This window comes from Lithobates pipiens, unplaced genomic scaffold (assembly GCF_037356315.1).
Source record: "Lithobates pipiens isolate NorthernLeopardFrog02 unplaced genomic scaffold, aLitPip1_a1.2 Scaffold_22, whole genome shotgun sequence".
In the NCBI taxonomy this organism is placed as follows: Eukaryota; Metazoa; Chordata; class Amphibia; order Anura; family Ranidae; genus Lithobates; species Lithobates pipiens.
The window spans coordinates 116898776-116923953 of NW_027507784.1; the positions used below are offsets into that span (position 1 = coordinate 116898776).

The 25178-nt window shown below is 44.6% G+C and overlaps 1 protein-coding gene across 2 annotated transcripts in view; it reads left to right on the top strand.

The window, feature by feature from the left end:
* Positions 1 to 2154: 2154 nt before the first annotated feature.
* ITPRID2 (ITPR interacting domain containing 2) overlaps positions 2155 to 25178 on the top strand; it is a 166071-nt gene continuing 143047 nt past the window's right edge. For both annotated transcript variants that reach the window (XM_077448124.1, XM_077448125.1), the window contains exon 1: positions 2155 to 2511. In XM_077448124.1, the coding sequence (XP_077304250.1) occupies positions 2364 to 2511 (148 nt within the window). In that variant the 5' untranslated portion in view covers positions 2155 to 2363. The remainder of the gene's footprint in view (positions 2512 to 25178) is intronic.

Consider the following 25178-nt stretch of genomic DNA (forward strand, 5'->3'; position numbering starts at 1 on the left):
ATGTTTTTGGTTGTAACATGACAAAATGTGGAAACATTTCAAGGGGTATGAATACTTTTTCAAGGCACTGTAGGAAAGACTTAAATGGACATTTAAAATAAAACTGAAGTCAATATATTCTCTTAATTTTGGATAGGGTAAAGTAAGGCCTTGTTCACACAGGGCATACAACACCGTACACCAGTATAGGGCCGTGCTCACCCACATGGGGATGTATCGGTGTTCCATGCATCCCCTTACAGACAGTCCCATTGAGGTCTATTGGGACGCAGCAGCTGAACGGACACAGATGTTCTGTTCCAATATGACATCCATGTGGATGTGGGTGAAATCACACTGTCTGCATTCAGGGTCCCCTCACACACCAACATCAAATTGAGTGTGTCTGTGCCCGTGCAGCCACCACATCTCAATAGACATCAATGGGACTGCCAGTACAGGGATGCATGGAATACCTGCACATCCCCCTTTTTTTTTATCTGTGTTGGTGCAAAAGTGTACGAAAAACGTGGATGTGAAACACAGACTTAAAAGTGCACTTAAAGTGGTTGTAAACCCTTACAACACACTTTGACCTACAGGCAAGCCTAGATTAAGGCTTACCTGTAGGTCCAAGAAATATCTCCTAAACCTATACGGTTTAGGAGATATTTGCCCGAAGACATGCGCCGTAGACAGCGGCGCACAGACGCACTGAGCACGGCATTTTCAACGACGGAGCTGCCGTGTGTGTGTCGGCTCCCGTGCGCATGCGCGGGAGTGACGTCATCGCGGCTTCGCCGAATGACAGCGGCGAAGCTGCGAGACCCCACTGAGAAGATGGATGCGCCGGACTACAGGGGACAGCGGTGACTTCGCTGGCTCCTGTGTCAGGTAAGTGACACATAATGGACTACTAAGCGATGTATAGTAATTTATGCTTTGCTTTGCTTATGCTTTGCCTTTGCAGGGAATGAAAGAGGAAGTAAACTCATCAGGGTTTACTTCCTCTTTAATGGTGTGCTATGTCCCCGAAGGTGTAGGACCTCTCCCTGATACCCCGGGTGCAAGGCTCCTGACAGGGACATAGGGTTCCAATAGTCTGCCAAGCCAAAAGGCTTGGCAGACCCCGTTCTTCTAGGTCAGCCTAGGCCAGTGATGGTGAACCTTGGCACCCCAGATGTTTTGGAACTACATTTCCCATGATGCTAATGCGCTCTGCAGTGTAGGTGAACATCATGGCAAATGTAGTTCTAAAACATCTGGGGTGCCAAGGTTCACCATCACTGGCCTAGGCTGACCATCAAATACGAGGTCACGGTGCTCTCCTCAGAGGCAGAAGACAGAACCTGAAGGCCACACATCCTCCCCCTAGAAGTCAGGGTAAGCCCGAGGACTCACACCTCTCATCTTAGTGAGAAAAAAACACACAAAAGTGAAAGACAAAGAGTAGTGAAAAAGAAATAAACAACTGTACATCCCCATGCTGGTGAACACAGCCCTGCAGGGTGTACGGTAAGGTTGCCACCTCATTTCTTTAAACCCGGACACATATAAATTACACAGGTTCTGAGGCTAATTTAATGCAGATAAGGCACCGAGTGAATTTAATTACCACATTAATCTGCCACAGAATCTGTGTAATTAATATGTGTTCTGTTTTAAAAGGATGAGGTGGCAAGCCTAGTGTACGGTGTTATAAGCCCAGTGTGAATGAGGCCTAAGGGAGGGTTATAACCCGTGCCCCCCATTGGGGAGATTTCCTGATCCCCATAGTTGTAACAGGAAGTGATAAGAAATCCCTGGGAGCCACCAGAACATGCGGCTCTATTGGAAAATTCTCTTCTATGAGCACTCTGAATTTGGGGTTTTCACTTTCAGTAATGGTGTCACCAGGACAAATAGGGGGTGAATGTCTTTAATGGGGACACAGACGGCAATAAAAGCTGACAGGGGGGCTCTACTGTATACAAAACTAAAAAAAAGTTGTATTTGGATACTGTTTCCTATGTGTGGCTGTATGCGGTAACAGTGGAGGACCCTCAGCTCACACTCCTCTCAGCTCTGTATACAATGGACGGGAAGCTGTGACTGTATAGGGAGGTGTATGGGAGGGACGAGCACCACCCAGCGGTGGGCAGGAAGGAGCGCACGTCCGGAGGGAGGCCGGGGATGCCGCCCATAGTATAACCCTGGGAAGGGAAGCGGAGAGAATGTAGCGAGCTGTACACTATAACAAAGTAACTTTTACAGGCATGGAGTGAGCGGGCTGTCCCGGGCTCGGTGTGCGGACTGGTCGGGGCGGGGGCGGCGCTCACCGGGCGGACTTGTCTTCTTGTGTGAGAGTTGTGGCGGCCGGAGGAGCTCAGTCCGGAGATCCCAGCATGGAGGAGGCTCAGGCCAGGGAATTGGTGGCCAAGAAGAGGATGGCCTGGGCCAAGAGCAGAGATTCATGGCAGGCGTCCGAGGCGGGAGACGAGGTCCCGGGGGAGACCGGCAACACCCCCACCAACAAGCCGGGGGACAGAGCAGGTCAGTGCCGGGACCATCACCTCTGATAAGGGGGGGGGGGGGGTCTGTTAAGGGGGGGACCCTCACCTCTGATAATGGGGGGGACCCTCACCTCTGATAATGGGGGGACCCTCACACCTCCTGATGATGGGGGGGACCTCTGATGGGGGTTGGACCCTACCATCACCTCTGATGATGGGGGTTGGACCCTACCATCACCTCTGATGATGGGGGTTGGACCCTACCATCACCTCTGATGATGGGGGTTGGACCCTACCATCACCTCTGATGATGGGGTTGGACCCTACCATCACCTCTGATGATGGGGGGCTATGGAGACCACACAGCGCACCATCATTACATACAATCTCTGATGATAGCCATACATGTATCAATCCCAGAGATCGCTCACTGCCCATCAACCCCTGATCATACACATATCTGTCTCATCCTACTACCTACCATTGGGTCACTACTGTAATGGAGACAGATTACCTATTTCTACTCCATCTTATCTATCACTACCTGATATTATGGTGACCATCCACATACCCAATCTTATGGTAGCCGTCCACCTACCTATCCTACCTGATCTTATGGTAGCCGTCCACCTACCTGATCTTATGGTAGCCGTCCACCTACCTATCCTACCTGATTTTATTGTGTCCATTCACCTACCTATCCTGCCTGATCTTATAGTGGCCATTCACCTACCTGGTCTTATAGTGGCCATTCACCTACCTGGTCTTATAGTGGCCATTCACCTACCTGGTCTTATGGTGGCCATTCACCTACCTATCCTAACCGATCTTGTGGGGGCCACGGCATACCTATCACTACCTGATCCTATGGTGGCCATCCACATACCCTAAACTGGCCAGAGATGGATCAAAATTCATCCTGTTCAGCAAGGAACGGCCAAATTTCGATCCATATGTGGGCAGGTAGGTTGTATAGAAGACATAATTCTGTACAACTAGCCTGTTGAGTTTCTCCCAATCACCTGTTTCCATGAACTAGAGCTGGCCACATTGAACAGTGTATTCTGACAGCAGGGAGTCTCTTCTTTGTAGAATACAATAACTCAGCAGGACACATTCTCCCATCCATAAGAGTGTGTGTATGGGGGAATTGGGCCATTTTTTATTTTATTTGTTTATTGTTCAAACTGCAGCTTGAATGGGAAAAAAAAGACTAATGTATGGACTGCATGATGCATATTACGGCCAAATGTAGAGATTGTTGGCTGCCTGTCACCACCTGATCTTACACATATCAATGTTCAAAGAACTGATCCATTCAAAGTTATGGTTGAGTCCAGAGATCATGGAATACCTATCACTACCAGATCTTGTGGTGCCCGTCCACATACCAGTCACTACCAGAACTTGTGGTGCCCGTCCACATACCAGTCACTACCAGATCTTCTACATGATTCATTGATCGGTGAACAATCTGGTTGGATACTGTGGTTAAATCTAGAGATCATTGAATGCCCATCACTACCTGATCTTACAAATATCAATCTTGTTGTACAATGAACAGATCCATTCAATGTTATGGCTGACTACCTGATCTTACATGTGAGCCATTGATCAGGGAACAGACTAGATCAGTGCTATAGTCAAATCCAGAGGCTGTTGAATATTTATCACTACCTGATTTTATGCTGGCCTTTATGTTAAATTATTATATAAGATCATACAGTCAATTGTTTTTAATGTCAGGGATCAAAATACAATCGGTGGAGCAAACAAGATCAATTGATGTGCCAAACACTTACCAAACACAACCATCTACTTTCCTCCTATACCTGTCAGAAAAGTTTTGATGCAATCAGTTTTGCCTAAAATCGATATATGGCACTGTGTGTGTGTGTGTGTGTGTGTGTGTGTGTGTGTGTGTGTGTGTGTGTGTGTGTGTGTGTGTGTGTGTGTGTGTGTGTTTTTTGTAATCTGTAGATCTGATCATTTTTTTTTTTTCTCTTTGTGAAGAATCATTCGATTAGATCATTACATGTTTGGCCACCATTACACACATCGCCGTCGTTGTCCCAGTGGTCTGGTTCAGTATTCTGATCAAATCCATAGATTGTTAAATGCTTTTTACTAACTGATCTTTTTCTATGTATCAATCTCATTATTCAATGTTGTGGTCGAATCCAGGGATTGCTGAATCCTTCTCACTATGCGATTGAATACATTAATACATATCACGGTTGTTGTTGAATATTCTGTCCGAATCTAGAAATTGTTGAATACCAATCACTACGCGGTTTTATAGGCATCAGTCTATTTGTAAATATTGTGGTTGAATCCAGAAATTGTAATTAAGATTCAATCACATCATCCATTGAACAGGTGACATGTAATACTTGTAGAATACCTATCACTACATGATCCTGCACATATTAATTTCAATGTGCGATGAAGCAGTATTATGGTTGAATCTAGGATCAAAGCTGCCTATACACACATAGATTACCTGTGCCCAGCCTGTGGGTTGAATGAAATAAATCCTGCAGATTCCTCCATCCATGCTATACAGAAGGAATGCACAAATCTCCCATTGCCAGTATTGTATTCTGACAGATGGCACCAAACAATGACTGTATCTGATTCTGTTGAGCTCAGAATTTTCAACCTGGCTCGTTTGACAATAGTCAATCTCGGACATTCTGCCAGGGCAACCCATGGGAGGACTTTCAAGCCGATTTAGCTGGAATTGAAGGAACTTTGCTGTGTGTGTGGACAGCTTTGATTATGCCCTTTTAATGGCTAAACTGATTTATACAGAAAGCAAAAACGCTAATAGGAACTGTATATATGTAAACTGATTTATACAAGATTCAAGGTTTTGAGATGACATCCATCCCCTTTTGTAATACTTCATACATTTCTGAAATTTAGTGGTGCACTGAAATAAAATTTGGGTACCAGAAATTCAGGATAAACTTGGCCCGGAAATATAGATAGATAGATAGATAGATATTACACTCATTTTGTACTTTTCAATTAATAGGAATTTAAATTAATATGAATTTATTGACCATAATCGGTACCTTTTTGGTGTTAAAAATCCTGCTTGCTGCATTTTTGGTGCATATTTGGCAAACCACACAAAAATTGCACCTCCTCAGTGAACGCATAAAAAATGCACCTGTTGCGGTTTTGATGCATTTTTTGGGTCACATGACCTATGAAAAACAAACCATAAGCAAGGTAAAATCATGTAAAAAAATTATAAATAAATTTTGACACAACGCTGATAACCCTATTTTCAGCCGATCATTTTTGGCAGCTAAAATTTCGGCACTTAAAAATGGTTCGAAAATCTACATGTTTCCATACAGGATTACCGGGAAAAACAATCACCTAGAATTACTTAGATACAACTAGTGTTTTTTTATTTTTATTTTTTTTATGAAGCACTACAGAGAACGCAGCAGCTTACAGCAGAAGTCTGGTGCGTCTCCTTTCACCATTTCAGGTCTGATTTCATCCCAAATTTTCTGATCAGATCCACCTGATCAGAGCCTCCATATACTCCTATGGAGCGGCGGATGTCAGCGGTGACATGTCCACTGACAACCGCTGTTATCCGATCCTTTCTGTGAAATCCAGACGGATGGTGACCCTATTTTCCATCCGTCTGGCAGATTGGAAGGGATCAGGTGAAAACAGACAGGCGGCCTGTTTTTATCCGGTCTCCCCAAAGAGGAGAGCAGGGCTCAGACATGTCTGTCTCTGCACAGTGAGCGGAGCTGGACCTGTCATCCGCCTGCTCAGCGGGGATCGGCGAAGCGATTCCCTGCTGAGCAAAGCACAGTCCTTTCATGCAGGCGGGCGGACTGCCTGTGTGCAAGGACTCTAAGGGTCGGTTCACACTAGAACGACTCATCAGGCGACTTAGCAGCCTGACAAGTAGCGTCCCGTTCTGTACAATGGAACCATTCTAATCGGAGCGACACAAGTCGCTCCGACTTAGAAAAAGGTTCCTGTACGACTTCGGGGGCGACTTGCATTGACTTCTATACGGAAGTCATTTTACAAGTCGCCGCAGCGGTCACGTCCAGGTCGCCTGAGGCAGTCGCGCTGTAAGTCGTGCTGCCTCAGTGTGAACCGGACCTTACAGGGGAAGATTTACTAAAACTAGTACACTCAGAATCCGGTGCAGCTGTGCATGGTAGCCAATCGGCTTCTAACTTCAGCTTGTTCAATTAAGGTTTGAGAATAAAATCTGGAAGCGGATTGGTTACTATGCAGAGCTGCATCAGATTTTGCACCATGCAGTTTTATTAAATAACCCTCTACAAAGGGTATCACGTAAAAGTTAAAACCTTTGGCTTGATCAAATCTAGTGATAAGTATCAGCATTTGGTCTTATATGTATCACTGTTGGATCAATAGACAGTTTCAATCCTACAATCAAATCCAGTCAATCTTGTTTAGTGCTCTATCAATTAGCTTCTGACCCATTTTGATGGGTCAAATTTAAAGGCAATCATGATTTGTAAATCCAAAGTTTTCAACCCGGTTTATGGTGCGTGGCGCGATCAAGCATCCGCAATCGTGACCGATCTGAAAACTCTTGATTTTTGTTTATTTATTTTTTAGGGTTTCCAATGATTGTTTGAGATCAGAATTCAAGGGATTAAAAGTGCTTTTGTTGTCAAGATGCTGCTTTTTATTTATTTATTTTTTTGACCAGTTTTGCTTGCGATTGGAAATGCATTGCAAAAAGATGTGCTTGGTCCAAGAATACGCACTGCATGTCAATCTCGGCTTCAGAATGGTCACCCACACTACACCATTGAAGTGAGCTGGAATGTGCAGAAGTGGGCTTCAAACACAGGAAAACAATGTCTGTTTACATTATAATGCAGGCACATACTGCACATCCCAATGGTGTTGCACGAAAAATCCACTATTTTATGTCTATGTGATGGTATATCGGTTTTTCAGTAGCTGGTGATTCAGTCCTGTTGTCTGTGGATATTTGCTCAGGGAGTAGTTTTATTTTTCTTACCAATAGTTCAGGACGCTAATTTAAAGTTTAACGAAATCATCTCATACTCTGGGCGTTTAGACTAATCATGGCTTTGTGCACTCAGGAGGCACAGGTACAGCTGCCAGCCCCACGATTAGGTCCCTATACATTCAGGGATGTGTGATTGGAACCCAGAATATAGGCACGTCTTTGGATGTGGATAAACCTAAACACAAATACCACTCGGTACAGTATCCAGCTGCAGCGTATTTCAGCCTGTCATTGTCATAGACTTTGACAGGCTGCAAGCAGCGGGTTTGGACTCTGCACCTGTGCCTGCTTGGTATAGGAAAATGCTGGGGTTAGATGCACAGGGGATAGGCTGTCGGTGTCCACAGGACCTTAGAGCTCCTTTCTCTAAAGCAAATGCATTAGTGTGCGCTGTATGAATCCAGTACATAACTCACATTGATGCATGCCAGGTGCTCTTAGTAGTGTGGAAGCAGTTCCAGAATTATTTATACTGGATAGTTTTATCCAAAATGATTTGTCAAACACTTTATGTGCTTTCATAAATTATGTAGGAAAATTATGTTTGACCCACTGCCACCCCTGGAAATTGGTGTAATGGTAATGCTTTTAATTACTCAAGTTATAGGTTTGTGATCTGATGCAATATTTTTCAGTGCTTGGTTAATAAAAATAGTACCAGCTTATTTCTAAATGGGGAAGAGGAACGAAAAAAACAAACCCATGCAATATAAAGCTATTGTGTGCAAACGGTGATCAAGGTCTAACCCCTGACATAAAATAGAGCATGGAGGTGATTTAAAGCCAGCCATACATGGATCAAAATTTGTCCAGCTCTGCAGAGACTGGAGGGGTGTGTGTGTGTAATATATATATATATATATATATATATATATATATATATATATATATATATATATATATATATATATATATATATATATATATATATACTGAATGACTTCTGTACAACTGCCCCATGGAAATTCTCCAGTTAAGCAGTGCTGACAGCTATTGATCAGTGTATTCTGATGCCAGGGAAGGCTCCCCAGTATACAAAGGCACAGCGGGAGGATTCCCCCATCTACCTTTTTTAAATGACGTTGGATGATGTTTTGTTCAACCAAAAAACAAAGGTCTGCAAAAATTGTTTTTTTTTTTTCTCATGAGGGATGGCAATGACAGCTCCAAGTGTATGCAAACCTTTAGAGCACATGTGCCAAACACAAGACCCGTGGGCTGAATCTGGCCCACCGGAGCAATTCATGTGGCCGCTTGCATCTCTTCTGTAGCTGTGGCACCCCCCGCCCCCCCCCGGTCTCCAATCCAACCTTGCAGTCAGCGGCAGAGAGGAGGACAGAGCTCCTCTGCCAGACCCTGTGTTTCTCTATGCAGCCACAGAGAGGCTCCTCTCTTGCCCCACGTCTCAGCAGTTAGCAGCAGAGAGGAGGACAGAACTCCTCCTACTGATCTTGCACATCTCTGGGCAGATGCAACACCCCCTTGCCCCTGCCTCCCCTGGTCTTAGCATGTAGCAGTCCCCAGCCCTCCTCCTGGTCCTCCTCCAGATCCTGCACTTTCTGCTTTTTAGCTCTTCCCCCCCAGCTTCTTACTAACAGCAGCACAAGGTAAAGGAGGGTGGGTGACTCTTGACTTCAGATGTCAAATGCCCCCGCCCCCCCCATCAGATGTAAGGGGGAGTGGGGTGCTTTGGACATCCAGTCTTGCAGATGCAACTGGCCCTTTGAGAGCAACCATAATGCTGAATTGGCCTGCGATGGAATAGACTTTGACACCCCTGCCTTAGGCTTGATTCATTCCCAAGCATTTTTAATGCTTCTTGCATTTTGCAGATTTGCTCTACAGAACGTGTTCCATAGGAAACCATGTTAAATGGGCTGTAGTGGAAAATGCAAAAAGCACTAAAAATGCATAGGTGTGAATCAAGCCTCAGAGGGTACTTTTTTACAGGCAGTTACATTGCTAGGGTTTAGGAATAGTATTCCAGGATAGATATATTTGTCAATGTGGCCAAGTTCTTCAGGCTAGAAGACACAACCGAGGCTCTAGGTTGAGGGTGTAAATGTGATTTGAAATGTGGGAATGTGAAGCTTGTAAGAGAATTTAAGAAAGACTGGTTGATTTAAGGGCATAAAAGAGAAGTGTGTGGGCTATGGAGATGGCCAGGGGTCTAGGCATAGGGTTGATTTACTAAAGCTGGAGAGTACAAAATCTGCTGCAGTTCTGCATAGAAACCAGTTGGCTTCCAGTTTTTATGTCAAAGCTTAGCTGAACAAGCTGAAGTTAGAAGCTGATTGGTTACCATGCACATCTGTATCAGATTTTGCATTCTCCGGTTTAGTAAATCCACCCCAAAGTTTGAAAATACTGCAGATGCCTCTCAAATTCAAGGAGGTAGGCAATGATCAAAGTCTGGAGGATGGAAGATTTCCATCCACTGTGAACAAACTCATTTGAATTTAGGCGCGGGGTCCCTCAATTTTGCTGTGAAGTTATGATTTTACATCAGTTTTTTAGTTTTTTAGTTTTTTTTTTTTTTTTTTTTTTTTACCAGTGTAGCTTTAAAATGATACACAACACTAATATATGTATACAATCTTTTGTTATACAAACATTTAATATGTAATGAAAGTTTACAGAAGATTATCTAAAGAGTTGGTACTGTAGGACCACCTGCCTGCTTTGCAGCTCCCTTTGTCTGATAAGGGATGAGTCACTGGTGTGATCACTAATGTCGAGTTCTGTAAGGCTGCATTCACATGGGCAATAGGACTCTAACAGGTGTTCTGTCGAAAAGTGCCCCCCATCAAATAGTGCCAGGGATGTTACGGAACATCTGATTTGCCAACCAGCTGGGCTGATATAACCAGGGAGCATGTGCACATCGTAGGAGGTATCTCTATAGGAGATGCCATTTCACAGGCATAATTTCAACCTATACAAACAGTGGGGGAGACCGTAGTTCTCACATCGTGCATCCCTGCTGCTGGAGGGCAGCTAGTGGCTGTGTTGAAGAGCTGGTTTTATCTGTTGCAACCCGCCCTTTCACACAGGCAAAACCGGACATTCAATACAGCAAATCCACCCTGCAGCACAGGCAAAACCGGACCATCAGCACACAGTAAAACCACACTGCAACAGTGAGGCACAATGTGAAAACTACGGTCTCCCCCCTGTTTGTATAGGTTTCAATTGTGGGCATGAAAAATGGTATCTCCCATCGAGAGATGCCTCCTATGATGTACGCTTGTGCCCTGGTCATGTCACTCCAGTTAATGGCAAATTAGCTGAAGTGTGGCTCCGTCCTGTGCTTGTGCGGGCACTATTCGATGGGGGGTGCTTCTCGAGAGAACAGCGGCAGGTTAAGTTATGTGCAAACAACTGTGGCTGCGGGCAGACTAGTGCTCTGTGCAAATAAATGCCGGGTGTTGCTGCCGTTCAGCAAATGGTTATGCTTGGTTCTGGACTCTTGCAGCTCTGGACGCATACAAATTGCAACGCAGTTAGAGCCCATTCACACAGGGGCAACTCCTGATCCGACTTCAGGTCGCCCCTAGTCGCCTCAGGTCGCCTCAGGTCGGACAACATTTAAAAAGCAATGTAAGTGAATGAGAGCCGTCTTAATGCACACTACTGAAGTCGCTCCGACTTCAGAAAAGGTTCCTGTACTACTTCTATCCGACTTGTAGGCGACCGGTACCCATTGATTTCAATGGAGATCGCCTCCAAGTCGGATCTCCGTCTATACGGAGGCGACTTTGACAGAATTATCAGCTCTCAAGAGGGAACTCCACGGCAAATTTCTGAAAAAAAATTGGCGTGGGTTCCCCCTCCGAGAGCATACCAGGCCCTTAGGTCTGGTATGGATTCCAAGGGGAACCCCCTACGCCGAAAAAACGGCGTGGGGGTCCCCCCCAGATCCACACCAGACCCTTATCCGAGCACGCTACCCGGCCGGCCAGGAAAGGGGGTGGGGACGAGCGGGCAGCCCCACCCCTCCTGAGCCGTACCAGGCCGCGTGCCCTCAACATGGGGGGGTGCCTTGGGGGAGGGGGGGCGTGCGGCCCCCCCACCCCAAAGCACCTTGTCCCCATGTTGATGAGGACAAGGGCCTCTTCCCGACAACCCTGGCCGTTGGTTGTCGGGGTCTGCGGGCGGGGGGCTTATCGGAATCCGAGAGCCCCCCCACCCTATGTGAATGAGTATGGGGTACAATGTACCCCTACCCATTCACCTGTGCAAAAAAAGTACAAAAAAAAAACACAACACAGGGAAAAAATATTTTATTGCACAGCTCCGGGGGTCTTCCGTCTTCGGGGGTCTTCTCGCCGGACTCCTCCGCTATCTTCTTGTAGCTCTTTTACTAGCGGAGGAGTCCGGCTTTCTTCACATGGTAAGGGGGCGGGGTCACCATGTGACATCAACCCATGTGACCAACCCATGTGACATCAACCCATGTGACACCGCCCCATTGTCCCTATATAAGTGGCAGCGGAGCGCGTCCCTGGCATTGTGGCCGGAGAGAGCGTCGTGTCAACATCTCCTGGAGAAGAAGAAGAAGAAGAAGAAGAAGAAGAAGAACGGAAGGCGGCGGCGGCGGCGGCGACAGAAGACCGGGCCACCGCCTGCAAAAGAGCTATAAGAAGGCGCGGTGGCCCAGCAGAAGAACCGAAGAGGGGGACAAGACCCCCGAAGTCGGGAGAAGAGGCCGGCGGCGGGGAGGAAGAAAGCCGGACTCCTCCGCTAGTAAAAGAGCTACAAGAAGATAGCGGAGGAGTCCGGCGAGAAGACCCCCGAAGACGGAAGACCCCCGGAGCTGTGCAATAAAATATTTTTTCCCTGTGTTGTGTTTTTTTTTTTGTACTTTTTTTGCACAGGTGAATGGGTAGGGGTACATTGTACCCCATACTCATTCACATAGGGTGGGGGGCCGGTATCCGGGGGCCCCCTTATTAAAGGGGGCTCCCGGATTCCGATAAGCCCCCCGCCCGCAGACCCCGACAACCAACGGCCAGGGTTGTCGGGAAGAGGCCCTTGTCCTCATCGACATGGGGACAAGGTGCTTTGGGGTGGGGGGGGCGCACGCCCCCCCTCCCCCAAGGCACCCCCCCATGTTGAGGGCACGCGGCCTGGTACGGCTCAGGAGGGGGGGGGGCGCCCGCTCGTCCCCACCCCCTTTCCTGGCCGGCCGGGTAGTGTGCTCGGATAAGGGTCTGGTGTGGATCTGGGGGGGACCCCCACGCCGTTTTTTCGGCGTAGGGGGGTTCCCCTTGGAATCCATACCAGACCTAAGGGCCTGGTATGCTCTCGGAGGGGGAACCCACGCCAAATTTTTTTCAGAAATTTGCCGTGGAGTTCCCCCTTGAGCTCATTCTCTGCTTGGCCTTGGCAAAAGTCGCCTGGCCTGGGGCGACTTGTAAGTCGTCCCAAGTCTCGCTTGAAGTCATCACAAGTCGTTTTGAAGTCGTCCCAAGTCGCGCTGTGATCTTAACTCAAGTCGTGTCCAAGTTGCCTGACTCAAGTCGCCTACAAGTCGTGTTGCCCCTGTGTGAATGGGCTCTTAGTGCCCTTTTTTCATTTATTCTATTGTTATTAGTATCACACTAATTCTAGGAGCAGCACTGGTTCACAATTATTTCATTTGATTAACGTGTTGGTGACGTTCCCTTCTTGTTAATCATCAATCCAGTGATAAATTAATAAAAATTCCAAAACATCAGTGTATATTCAAAATAAATGTTCAAAAATGTGAAAGACCAAAAAGATTATACAGTATATAAAAAATGCCAAAACAAAAAATTTCAAAAATCAAAACATCAATAAAAATATGAATAATGACATTCCAATGTATAAACTCCAACACCGTGCTTCAATAATTAAAGAAGTAGTGGTCCACCCAAAGTGAGATATTCAAATGCGCTCACCAGATAAGTTCAGCCAGCAAGTGACGTATCAAGCATGTATAAGATAAATGTGAATTCCCTTCGATTAATAGGCATAATCACCACAATGTAAGCTTCTGTCGTCTCTTCCTATCAAAAGCTCTGCAAGGATGGCTCCACCAAATGAGCCACAAAGAGGCAGATGATAGTGCAATACTGCTTTATTTAAAAATTCTATGAGCTGCAATTGCATCTAATGCAGCCCTAGTAAGTCATCAGCACGTTTGCAGCTCTGGCGTCCGTGAAATCAGATCCGTCCGCTCTATGATGTGCGACATGCGTTTCAGAAAGCCCAGCTAAAGTAAAGCGCTCCTGTGGGTGTGCGTATCAAGCCTCTCTATGTATTTCAATTTGTATTGCGCGTGTCATCAGGAAGTTGATACTGCAGGACCACCTGCTTGCTTTTGCAGCTCCCTTTAACTGATGCTATAATGACTCCTGTTGAGTTCTGTAAGCCCTTGTGCACACGACGGAAAATGTCCGATCGGACCATGTTGTTGGATAATCCGGATAATCCGACCGTGTGTGGGCTCCATCGGACTGTTTCCGTCGAAATATCTGACCGTCTTCCGACAACAAATTTTCCAACAACATGATCCAATTGGACTTTGTCCGATCGTTTGTAGAGAATTAGGATCGGACAAAGTGCCACACATGCTCAGATCAAATTCCTAGACCAAAGCTATTGGCTACTAGCCTGAATGTAGTCTCGTCGTAACGAAATAACGTCATCATGTCACGAACGATCGGACTTTCCGTCAACTTTGTCCGACCGTGTGTATGCATCACCAGTTTCGGACAAAATCCGTCAGACAAAATCTGATGGATTTTTTTGTCAGAATGTTCAACCATGTGTACAAGGGCTAAGGCTGCATTCACACGGGCAGTAGGACTCTTACCAGCAGGGAAAGTTAAATGCAAACAACTGTGGTTGCAGGCAGATTAGTTCTCTGTACAAATAAATGGCCGGTGTTGCTGCCGTTTAGCAAATGGTTATGCTTGGTTCTGGAATCTTACAGCTCTGTACACACACACACAAATTGAAACGCAACTAGTTGGCGCATCTGTGGATTGCATATCTGGCAACACACCAACTGGCCGCAGCTATTTGACCAATTTCTATGTGGTCATAGCAAAGAGTGCTGCTGCTTCTAAAGGTAAACTTGAATTGCCTCTGAATTCAGCACCCTGATTCATGCATTTGAATAAGCCCTAATGTGTGGTGTATGTTTTGTTTTTAGCACAGCTAAAAGCTGAAGTAGCAGAGTATGTTAAAATGTATATTAGCGCTCCATCTACTGGTTAGATGAAAGACTGCAAACATGCAATAGTTCATGTTTACATGACTAAAAATAATTATTTTTTTTCTTTTAGAAGAAATAGAAAATATGCGCAAGTCCAATATACATTCCTTTAAACATTAGAAAGAATTGCCACATAATATATGGACTCCCTGGGTGACTCACTTTTTGCCTTCTAGTTTTGATGCTTCCCTACTAAGACTTTGGTAATCTCAATTTATACTTCAATTCTCTGCATTCATGGTATGTGTTTATTACCATGTACTACCCTGGGGAACCCTATTGCCTCTCATCTTTCTTCCTTATCTAATGTTTCTCCTACCTAAGATTACTTTTTCTCTTAACTTCTCTCTTCTACTTTTTCCCCCTATTCTCCCTCTCTGCTTTCAATTTTACTTTTTAATTTTTTTTATTTAACCACTTCGCATCCAGGTCAATTCTGACATTTCTCTCCTACATGTAAAATTCATATTTTTTTTGATAGAAAATTACATAGAACCCCCAAACATTATATATGTTTTTTTTAGTTTTTTTTAGCAAAGACCCTAGAGAATACAATGGCGTTGCAACTTTTTATCTCGCACGGTATTTGCGCAGCAATTTTTCAAACACTTTTTTTCAGAAATGCTTTAAAAAAAAAAAAAACAGTAAAGTTAGCCCAATTTTTTTGCATAATGTGAAAGAGGAAGATACGCCGAGTAAATAGATACCCAACATGTCACGCTTCAAAATTGCACACGCTTGTGGAATGGCGCCAAACGTTGATATTTAAAAATCCCCATAGGCGACGCTTTCAATTTTTTTTTACTGGTTACATGTTTTGGGTTACAGAGGAGGTCTAGGGCTAGAATTATTGTTCTTGCTCTAACGTTCATGGCGATACCTCACATGTGTGGTTTGAACACCGTTTTCATATGTGGGCGGGACTTGCGTATGGGTTCGCTTCTGCATACGAGCTCACGGGGACAGGGGCGCTTTAAATTTTTTTTTTTTTTTTTAGTTTGACACTTAAAAAAAAAAAAAAAAAAAATTGATTACTTTTATTCCTATTACAAGGAATGTAAACATCCCTTGTAATAGGAATATGGCACGATCGGACCTATTTACAGTGAGATATGGGGTCAATAAGACACCATATCTCACCTCTAGGCTGGGAAGCCTAAAATCCAAAAACAAAACAAAAACGATCCGGGCTTCCCAGCCAAAACGGCACCGTTAATTTTAATGCAGAGGCTGGGCGTGGCGTCATAACATCTGCACCCGGCCTCTGAATGATCATTGAGACTCCGGGGACGATCTGGTCCGCCGGAAGTCTCGATAGTATCATCCGGGGGCTGGCGGATCCTGTGACCGACTCACCGATGGAAGCGGTGAGTCGGTACAAGCACCGGAGGGCGGCGGGGGGGGGGGCACGTCTCCTCCCGCCGCCCGTAAGACCGATCAAGTGGCGGAACAGCCGCTATGATCATTCTTATGGTGCAGGGAATCGCCGGCTGAAAATGCCGATTATCTGAATGATGTCTGTGGCCTCGGGCATCATTCAGATATTACACCACAAAGCCCACAACGTCATATGACATAGTATGCGTCAAGTGGTTAAAAACTATACTAACTATAAAAAAAAAATTATATATATATATATATATATATATATATATATATATATATATATATATATATATATATATATATATATATATATATATATATATATATATATATATAAAAAGTCTTGATTATTATCTGAGGTCATCTTATATTAACCTGGTCTAAGTTGGTTTATCCTCTCGTATACAATGTATGACACGATCTTTTGAGTAGTTGGATCCATGCTAAAATTATTGTAATATTGAGTTGTAGTTCCAACATAAACTAATAGTATATGTTGCAACTACAACTCAATATTATTACCATATATGTGATCTTGTCTTTTTCTGACACCATATGTACTTATGTATACTAATTTGTTAAAATTCAATAAACAAATTTGACAAGAAAAAAATTGCCACATGAATCTGCTACATAGATGGCATTTTGCAGCACCAGTGATGACACCGTTTGTTTTGTGTTGTCACAGTTTGTGTAGGTTACAGATGTTCTATCCCTGTGTTATTTGGCAAAAATTTGAACTGTTTGTTTATCCTGGCGTAGATGATTTTGTTCTCCCTTGATTCCATTGTACATTGCAGTGTAATTATTCAGGACAGTCTTGTGTGCTTACATGAGCAGAAACAGGCTGGTGTAGTAGTTTTGTGTGACACGGAGCAATTAAAGTACAGAAATACAGGACTGACTGTCTTAATGTAGACAGGTGTAATAAGGTCATTGAGGCAAAGTGTACGGAAGTGGATTGCAACATGTTTCGACTAGTCAAACAACTCGATATAGGTTGTGAGTATCTAGCAGCGTAGGGAGAGCTGACACACACAAGGGCTTGTCGGAGAAGTTAGGAGCCGGGTGCAGTAGTCATAGCAACAAAGCAGAAAATTGTGAGTGTGGGCAGTCAGGCAGCTTCTCTACCATAAAAGTTTGGTAGTGAGAGCTCCTTGGTCCTCTTCACATAGAAAATAGACACTTCATCTGATAATGGCCAGGAAATCAGGCAAGTATGCTCTTCCACCCAGGTTTGTGTGAATGTGTGCTGGCAGGCACAGGAGGAATCAATGTAAAAATGAGAAAATGATATAATATGTAGGATGTTTAGGTTGTCAAATGGAAACTTTCTATACATGGGGCCCACTCACATCTGTAAACTGCTGTACTATATGGTAGAATGAATACCATGCAATAGCGCTTTATTGCTACAGCTTCTAGTGGTTAAAAAAAAAAAATCATGTTTTTTGGCCATTAGTGTTCCTAAACCCATAGCAGTAAAATCAGTCTGTATATGCAGTAAAGTATGCTTGTTATACTCTCTGTGGAAACTAAGAAAAAGGTTCACCCTCTGCTGTTTGCTCCTGTCTTTTCTGATCCTCCCCTTCTTCCACTGTCCCCAATCCATCTGCTGATGGAACAGAGCCTTGGAGGCACTTTGCACATTCTCAGTTTGATGTGTTTTGCTAGAGAGTGTCTGTGTTTTTTTTTTTTTTTTTTTCTTGGGAGGGTGCATGTGATCAGCACAGGGCCAATCCACACTCTCCAGACAGAAGTTCAGGGTTCCTGCAGTCTCCTAGGACAGTCAGAGTAGAATGAAAACCCCTCTTATGAGCTTCAACCAGACACTGATAACAGTCAAAGCACTCCTGTATACTGCTGGCAAGAAAAGGTATTTAGCAGTTTATATTTACTAAAATAATTACATTTCCATGTACTGTGGAAGGTCAAATATAGTGAATGCGGAGTCCTGGGTTTAGTAACACTTTAAAGTGAAGTTCTGCCAAAAAAATAAATAAAATAAAAGTCAGCAGCTACAAATACTGCAGCTGCTGACTTTTAAAATAAGGACACTTGCCCATTCAGGGCGCTCACGATGTCCTCACCCAAAGCCGACCTGACCTTTTTGGCTCCCGGGGGCAGACGCCGGCATCTTTAGTAAGGGAATCGGGAAGTGAAGTCTTGCAGCTTCACAGCCTGTTTCCCACATTCGTGAGTCGCGCTGCACGTTCTGAGTGGTCCCTGCTGTCTTCTGGGACCTGTGTGTCTCCCAGAAGACAGCGGGGGAGAACAGAGGAAGGGCCAGACATGGTGTAGATCGCCGCAGATACTGCAGCGATCTTTTGCCGGAAGTTGTAGCAAATTCCTATAGTAGACAGGTATCTGCTCCCCTCCCCCTCCCCAATTAAAGGTGCCAAATGTGACACCTGGGGGGGGGGGGGGAATCCAAACAGCGGAAGTTACATTTTTGGGTGCAACTCAAATGCTTTAAGTTGAGTTACCAGATCATTCAAAATGAAAGGCCGCCTTGAAGAGAAGCTGAACTTTTGAAACTGTGTAAAAAAGGTGGACAGCTGATTTTTTCTCATTACTGACTCTGCATGCTTTGTTTTGAATGGTGTCTCTATTTGGAGGCGGTCATCTTGATAGAGGCACAGGACTTTATTTCCTTAGGCCTCTAGCAAGGAGAAGCTGTTGTAGGTAGCACAATGGTGGTCAGAAGGGGTGATTGCCCCAGGCACAGTGAAGTGAGGGAACAAAGAATAAACACAGGGTGGTACAGTTTTCCTTGCACTGGACAACCCAGCCAGATCAGCCAGAAGCGACAGTGCAGTAGATCTCCCTATATAGATATACAAGATTCATGACTGTAGGACGGCTCCTTCACATACCAGGAAGTGCACTGCTATTTTTATGAAGAAATTCCAGGCAAAAAGTTAATCTTTCAATATACAACACTCCCCTTATTCAAAACTGCTACTACAGACGAAGTTGCTAAACTCCTTTCTAACGCCCCCCTGGATCCTATTCCCTCTCAAACACTACGGTCGCCATCTGACTCTATACTACACTCTCTAACCTACATCTTCAATCTCTCCCTCACCTCTGGCATTTTCCCCAATGCTCTAAAACATGCACTGGTCACCCCCATACTTAAAAAGCCATCCTTGGACCCTACCAATCCTAACAACCTACGCCCTATCTCCTTGCTCCCTTTTTCCTCTAAACTTGAGCGCCTGGTTTACAACCAACTGAGTGACTACCTCATCAAAAACAACCTTCTTGATCCCCTTCAATCTGGATTTCGCCCTCAACACTCAACAGAAACTGCTCTTTTAAAACTCACAAATGACCTACTAACTGCAAAAACCAACGGACACTACTCTGTACTCCTACTTCTGGACCTTTCAGCTGCCTTTGACACGGTTGACCACCCCCTCCTCCTCAAAAAACGTTACTCCCTTGGTCTCCATGACTGTGCTCTTCAGTGGCTCTCATCCTATCTATCCCAACGCACCTTCAGTGTCACTTACAATTCTACTTCCTCCACTCCTCTTCCCTTCTCTGTCGGAGTCCCCCAAGGTTCTGTTCTTGGACCTCTTTTATTTTCAATCTACACCTCTGCCCTGGGTCAGCTGATAGCCTCTCATGGCTTTCAATATCATTTCTATGCTGACGACACACAAATCTATCTCTCCACCCCTCAACTCACTCAATCTGTCTCCTCACGCATCACCAACTTACTAACAGACATATCTGTATGAATGTCACAACACTTCCTTAAACTCAACTTGTCCAAAACCGAACTTATAATATTTCCTCCCCAACGCGCCTCTTCTCCTGACTTCTCTGTCAAGAGTAATGGCACAACCATCCACCTATCCCCACATGTCAGGATGCTAGGTGTTATCCTGGACTCTGAACTCTCCTTTCAGCCCCACATCCAATCACTTTCCAAAGCTTGCCGCCTCAACCTTCCGAAACATTTCTAAACTATGCCTCTTTCTAACCAATGGAACCACAAAGCTCCTGATTCACTCCCTGGTTATCTCTCGCCTTGACTACTGCAACTCCCTCCTTATTGGTTCACCTTTTAAATAGACTATCCCCCCTTCAGTCCATCATGAATGCTGCTGCCAGACTCATCCACCTTACAAACCGCACAGTGTCTGCTACCCCTCTCTGCCAATCCCTCCATTGGCTGCCACTTGCCCAACGAATTAAATTCAAAATACTAACACTTACTTACAAAGCCATCCACAACTCTGCCCCCAGCTACATCTCTAGCCTAGTCTCAAAATGCCAACTTAATCGCCCACTTCGTTCCTCCCAGGACCTCCTGCTCTCTAGCTCCCTCATCACCTCCTCCCATATCCGCCTACAGGACTTCTCCCGAGCCTCACCCATCCTCTGGAACTCACTACCCCAATCTGTCAGAATGTCTCCAAATTTATCCACTTTTAGGCGATCCCTGAAAACTTTCCTCTTCAGAGAAGCCTATCCTGCCTCCATCTAACAACCTCACTATTCTCTCCATTAGCTCATCCCCCCCCACAGCTATTACCCTTTTGTATAACTCGACCCTCCCTCCTAGATTGTAAGCTCTAACAAGCAGGGCCCTCTGATTCCCCTTGTCTTGAATTGTATTGCATTGTACTGTCTACCCCAATGTTGTAGAGCGCTGCGTAAACTGTCGGCGCTATATAAATCCTGTATAATAATATACTACTTAAAGTGGAACTTTACTCACTTTTTTTATTTTTTCACTCCCTCTACTTCACCAGCCATGGAAGCCACCACCTATGCTCACTACCATACATCGCCCACATACATTGCAGCATGGTGACATACATATCTAGTGGCTCCCATGGTTGATGCAGGAAAGGGAGTGATGGTCTCTGATACAAGATGAGTGTGTCAGCGGAGATCGGCCCTAGCTGGGAGATGCTGATGGTGAGATGATCTGATACACTCCAGTATACTTGCTGGTATTGTGCTAAAGTAAACAAAAAACAACTCAACTTTGCTTCCTCTTTAAGCTGGTCATAGATGATGCATTTTCTTTTCCTTCTACCATGAGTGGTAGGAAAGAAAATCACTCGAATATCTCCCTCTATACTATTGTATTGTCAGTGGGAGCATTCCCAGCCTATAATCTCTGGCAGTAACTGTGTGAAAAAGTTTGACATGCTGGTTCTACCCAAGTTGATCAATCAACTTGCCCATACATGGGTCAAAATTAGTCCCTGCTGAAATGGCTCATTTATATCCATGGCTGCTTAAGGCATATTCAGTTTATCAGAGCTGGATGGTAAAGTATTGCCATTGACAATAATCTCATTGTACCCAAGTTGCTCAGTCGATCGACTTGGATACAATCAGCCTGCCCATACATGGTTTGAATCTCTACTAGCTGAGATTCGAATAGTCTATGGCCGGCTTTAGTTTAGGTGTAGAACCTGGGGGTTACATTTGATGTATGGAGGGGTTATTCAATGTGAAATGTGGGGATTTATATAATTTGGGGTCTGGAGAACTGCCAGGGAAGTAGCCTTTTTAAAAGAAATGATAGCTTGGCATGACCAGTTTATTTAGCTATTGCTGTGACTGGTCTAAAAAGAAATGCTGAAATGTGATTGGTGTACTGTTTTGTATATTTTGCTATCTGTGGAAACTTTCGAATATATCTATTACATTCTAACCTCCTGATAACTTTCCCCTGAAAGCAGCAAATATCTCAGTTTATACGTTTTTCATGTGGTAGTTTTTCCTCTGTAATGAAGTTTGATTGTTTTATCGTGTGTGGTGTACTTTGTCTTGAACTTTTCTTCTTCCTGTGAGTAGGTTTAGTGATTTTTGGATGGGAACAATTTCTAGAGAGAGAGCCCCGCAGGAATGTTATGCAACTTTAAGCCTCGGACTTGTGACTCCCCCTACTTCCCTCCCTCCCCTTGTCCTTGTCTGTGGTTTTCTGCAAGTTGATATAAACACAATACAATATATTACAACACAATACAATACATGGACTGTACAGCACCTTGCATGGCCTGCTTGTCTGCAGCTTTCTTTGGATGTCTGTTGATAATGGATGAAGCAAAGGTCACCTTCAGATGAGGCTCTGTATATACTATCTTTTGTGTTTTTCTCCTGCAATACAAGAAGATGCTTGGCTAACTCTCCCAGTGTAAAAAAAAAAAGGCCTGTCTGCTATACATGGGACAAGAACATTATGTATTCTATACAATGATGGCACAGTTGTGTTTGCAAAGCGACTGATCATGTTGGTGGATTGACCTTGAGGTTGCTAGGGGTTCCTTTAAAGTGATTGTGTGTGTGTGTGTGTTTTTTTTTAACAGACCGGTTTATACCTGCTCTGTGCAATAGAATTGCAAAGTGAGGCCCCAAACCTCCTTTTCTCGCGTCCCCCGCTAGCACTCCTGGCTCCTCCTCTCTGGAAAATGCCCCCAGAAAGATGCTTTTTATGAGGGCATCCATGCAGGCTTGCTCCCGAGCCTTGCTGTCTACATCTATAGAGACAGACACAGCAGGACTCAGCCTTGACCCATGGCTGCTTTATCGCTGGCTTTGATTAACAGCAGTGGGAGCCAGTGGCTCCCGCTGCCTCAGCAAAGCCAGGGAGAGAAGACCTGCAAACGGGCACAGAGCTGGATATAATGAGGGCTTAGACAAGTAAAAGTGGGAGTGAGTCGGCGATACTGATGCTTAAACTTTTGCAAAGGGGTTGTAAAGGTTTGCGTTTTTTCACCTTAATACATCCTATGCATTAAGGTGAATAAACACCTGTCAGTGACCGGCCCCCATCCTCTCCATTAACAACCCCCCCCCCCCCCCCCCCCGTTTTACTTACCTGAACCCTCGAACTTGTCCCATGGGGATGTGCCGTCTCTCTGCTTTGGGGTTCTCGGCTGTTGGTTGGATAGATTTATAGCAGCTCAGCCATTGGCTCCCGCTGCTGTCAATCAAATCCAATGACTTTGTCGCATCACAAGTTGTGGCAATGTGTACCAGCCCTTGTGTATATAAAAAGGAGTAAGATAAAAGAAAAAATGCCTGCCCTATAGCAGTTTTACTGCTACAGGGTGGCCCTGTATCATGATTCTTCACAGCAGAAGCTGATCAGTGGGTACTAGCTAAGGCCAATGGACAAACAAGGCAGAGCTCCTTCCTGATGGGAAAGTGATGGATTTTCTTTCCCTGCAAAGCAGGGAATAGAATTAGTCGCATCCCTTAGTAAAGGCACCACACATAGTACACACGAACACTGGCTAGGCATACGTTTAACCCTTTTATTTCCCTAACTTTTTAACCCCTTCCTAGCCAGTGTCAGTACAATGACAGCTGCCACAAAGTGTCAAAAGTGTCATTATGTCCACTGCAATATCACTGTAAATCACTGAACGCTGCCATCACCAGTATAAAAAAATTCCAGTATATATCCTATGTGTTGTAGATGCTAGAACGTTTGAGCAAACCAATCAATATACACTTTGTTGTGGTTTTTACCAAAAATATGTAGCTGAAAATATATTGGAGGAAATTTTTATTATTTATTTTAATTTATTGGATGCGTTTTATAGCGGAAAGTAAAGCATATTGTGTGGGTTGGTTTTTTTTTTTTTTTTTTTTTTTTTTTTTTTTTTTAAATAAAAAAATGCAGTGGTGATCAAATACCAAAGAAAGCTTTGTGGCAAAAAAATATACATATGTTTTATTTGGGTACAGTGTTGCATGACCGCACAACAGTCAAAGTAATGCAGTGCTGTATCGCAAAAAAATGGCCTGGTCAAGAAAGGGGGGGTTTGAATCTTCCGGAAGTCAAGTGGTTAAGCAATGAGGCCTTTCACACTGGAGACACAGCAGCGGCTGTTTCAGGTCTGTTTTCAGGCACTCTTTTTAGCGCAATAGCACCTGCAAAGCGACCCGGTGTGAAAGGGGTCTAAGGCGATACCTCACATGTGTGGTTTGAATGCTGTGTACGTTTTGCGGGTGCAGCCTATGTTTGTGCTTGCGTACGAGCGTGTGTGTGTATGTATGTATGTGTGTGTGTGTGTGTGTGTGTATATATGTATATATGTATGTATATATATATATATATATATATATATATATATATATATATATATATATATATATATATATATATATATATATATATATATATATATATATATATTTGTTTTATCACTTTTATTTCTATTACAAGTATTGTAAACATCCCTAGGAATAAGGCATGACAGGTCCTTGTTATGAAGAGATATAGGATCTTAGTATCGATCTCCAGGTTTTCCAGCTAAAAAATATGCAGTTTACATCTGCCAATGCCGGAAGTGAGGTCATGACCTCCAAGGGTAGAGATGGCCGGGGACCTCTGTAGCTGCAGGTTTTCTGTCAAGAAGTGCCCGCCATTGAATAGTGCCGTATGTACTGTGCATGAGTGTTACGGAACAGCACAGCAGTTGATTTGCCGATCAGCTGGGCTTACATTTCACAGGCACAATTTAAACCTATACAAACAGTGGGGGAGACCGTAGTTCTCACATTGTGCATCGCTGCTGCTGGAGGCTGGCTAGTGGCTGTGTTGAAGAGCTGGTTTTATCTGTGTTGCAACCTGCCCTTTCACACAGGCAAAACCGGACATTCAACGCAGCAAATCCACCCTGCAGCACAGGCAAAACCGGAGCATCAGCACACTGTAAAGCCGCCCCGCAACAACGAGGCACAATGGGATTTGAGTTGTGGTCGTGAAATGGTGGTTGTGAAATCTCCCATCGAGAGATGCCTCCTACAATGTGCGCTTGTGTCTGGTAACATCACTCCAGCTGATTGGCATGCGTGGGCACTATTTGATGGGGTGGCACTTCTCGACAGAACACCGGCACCATCCAGATATCTCCACTTCAAGTCCCTGAGGTGATCTGACGTCAGCTCGGGGGAAGTGGTTGATGGGCGTCGGTGTATGGTGGGAGCAGGTCCCGGGGGAACAATTACACAGGCGCATTATACTGTACGA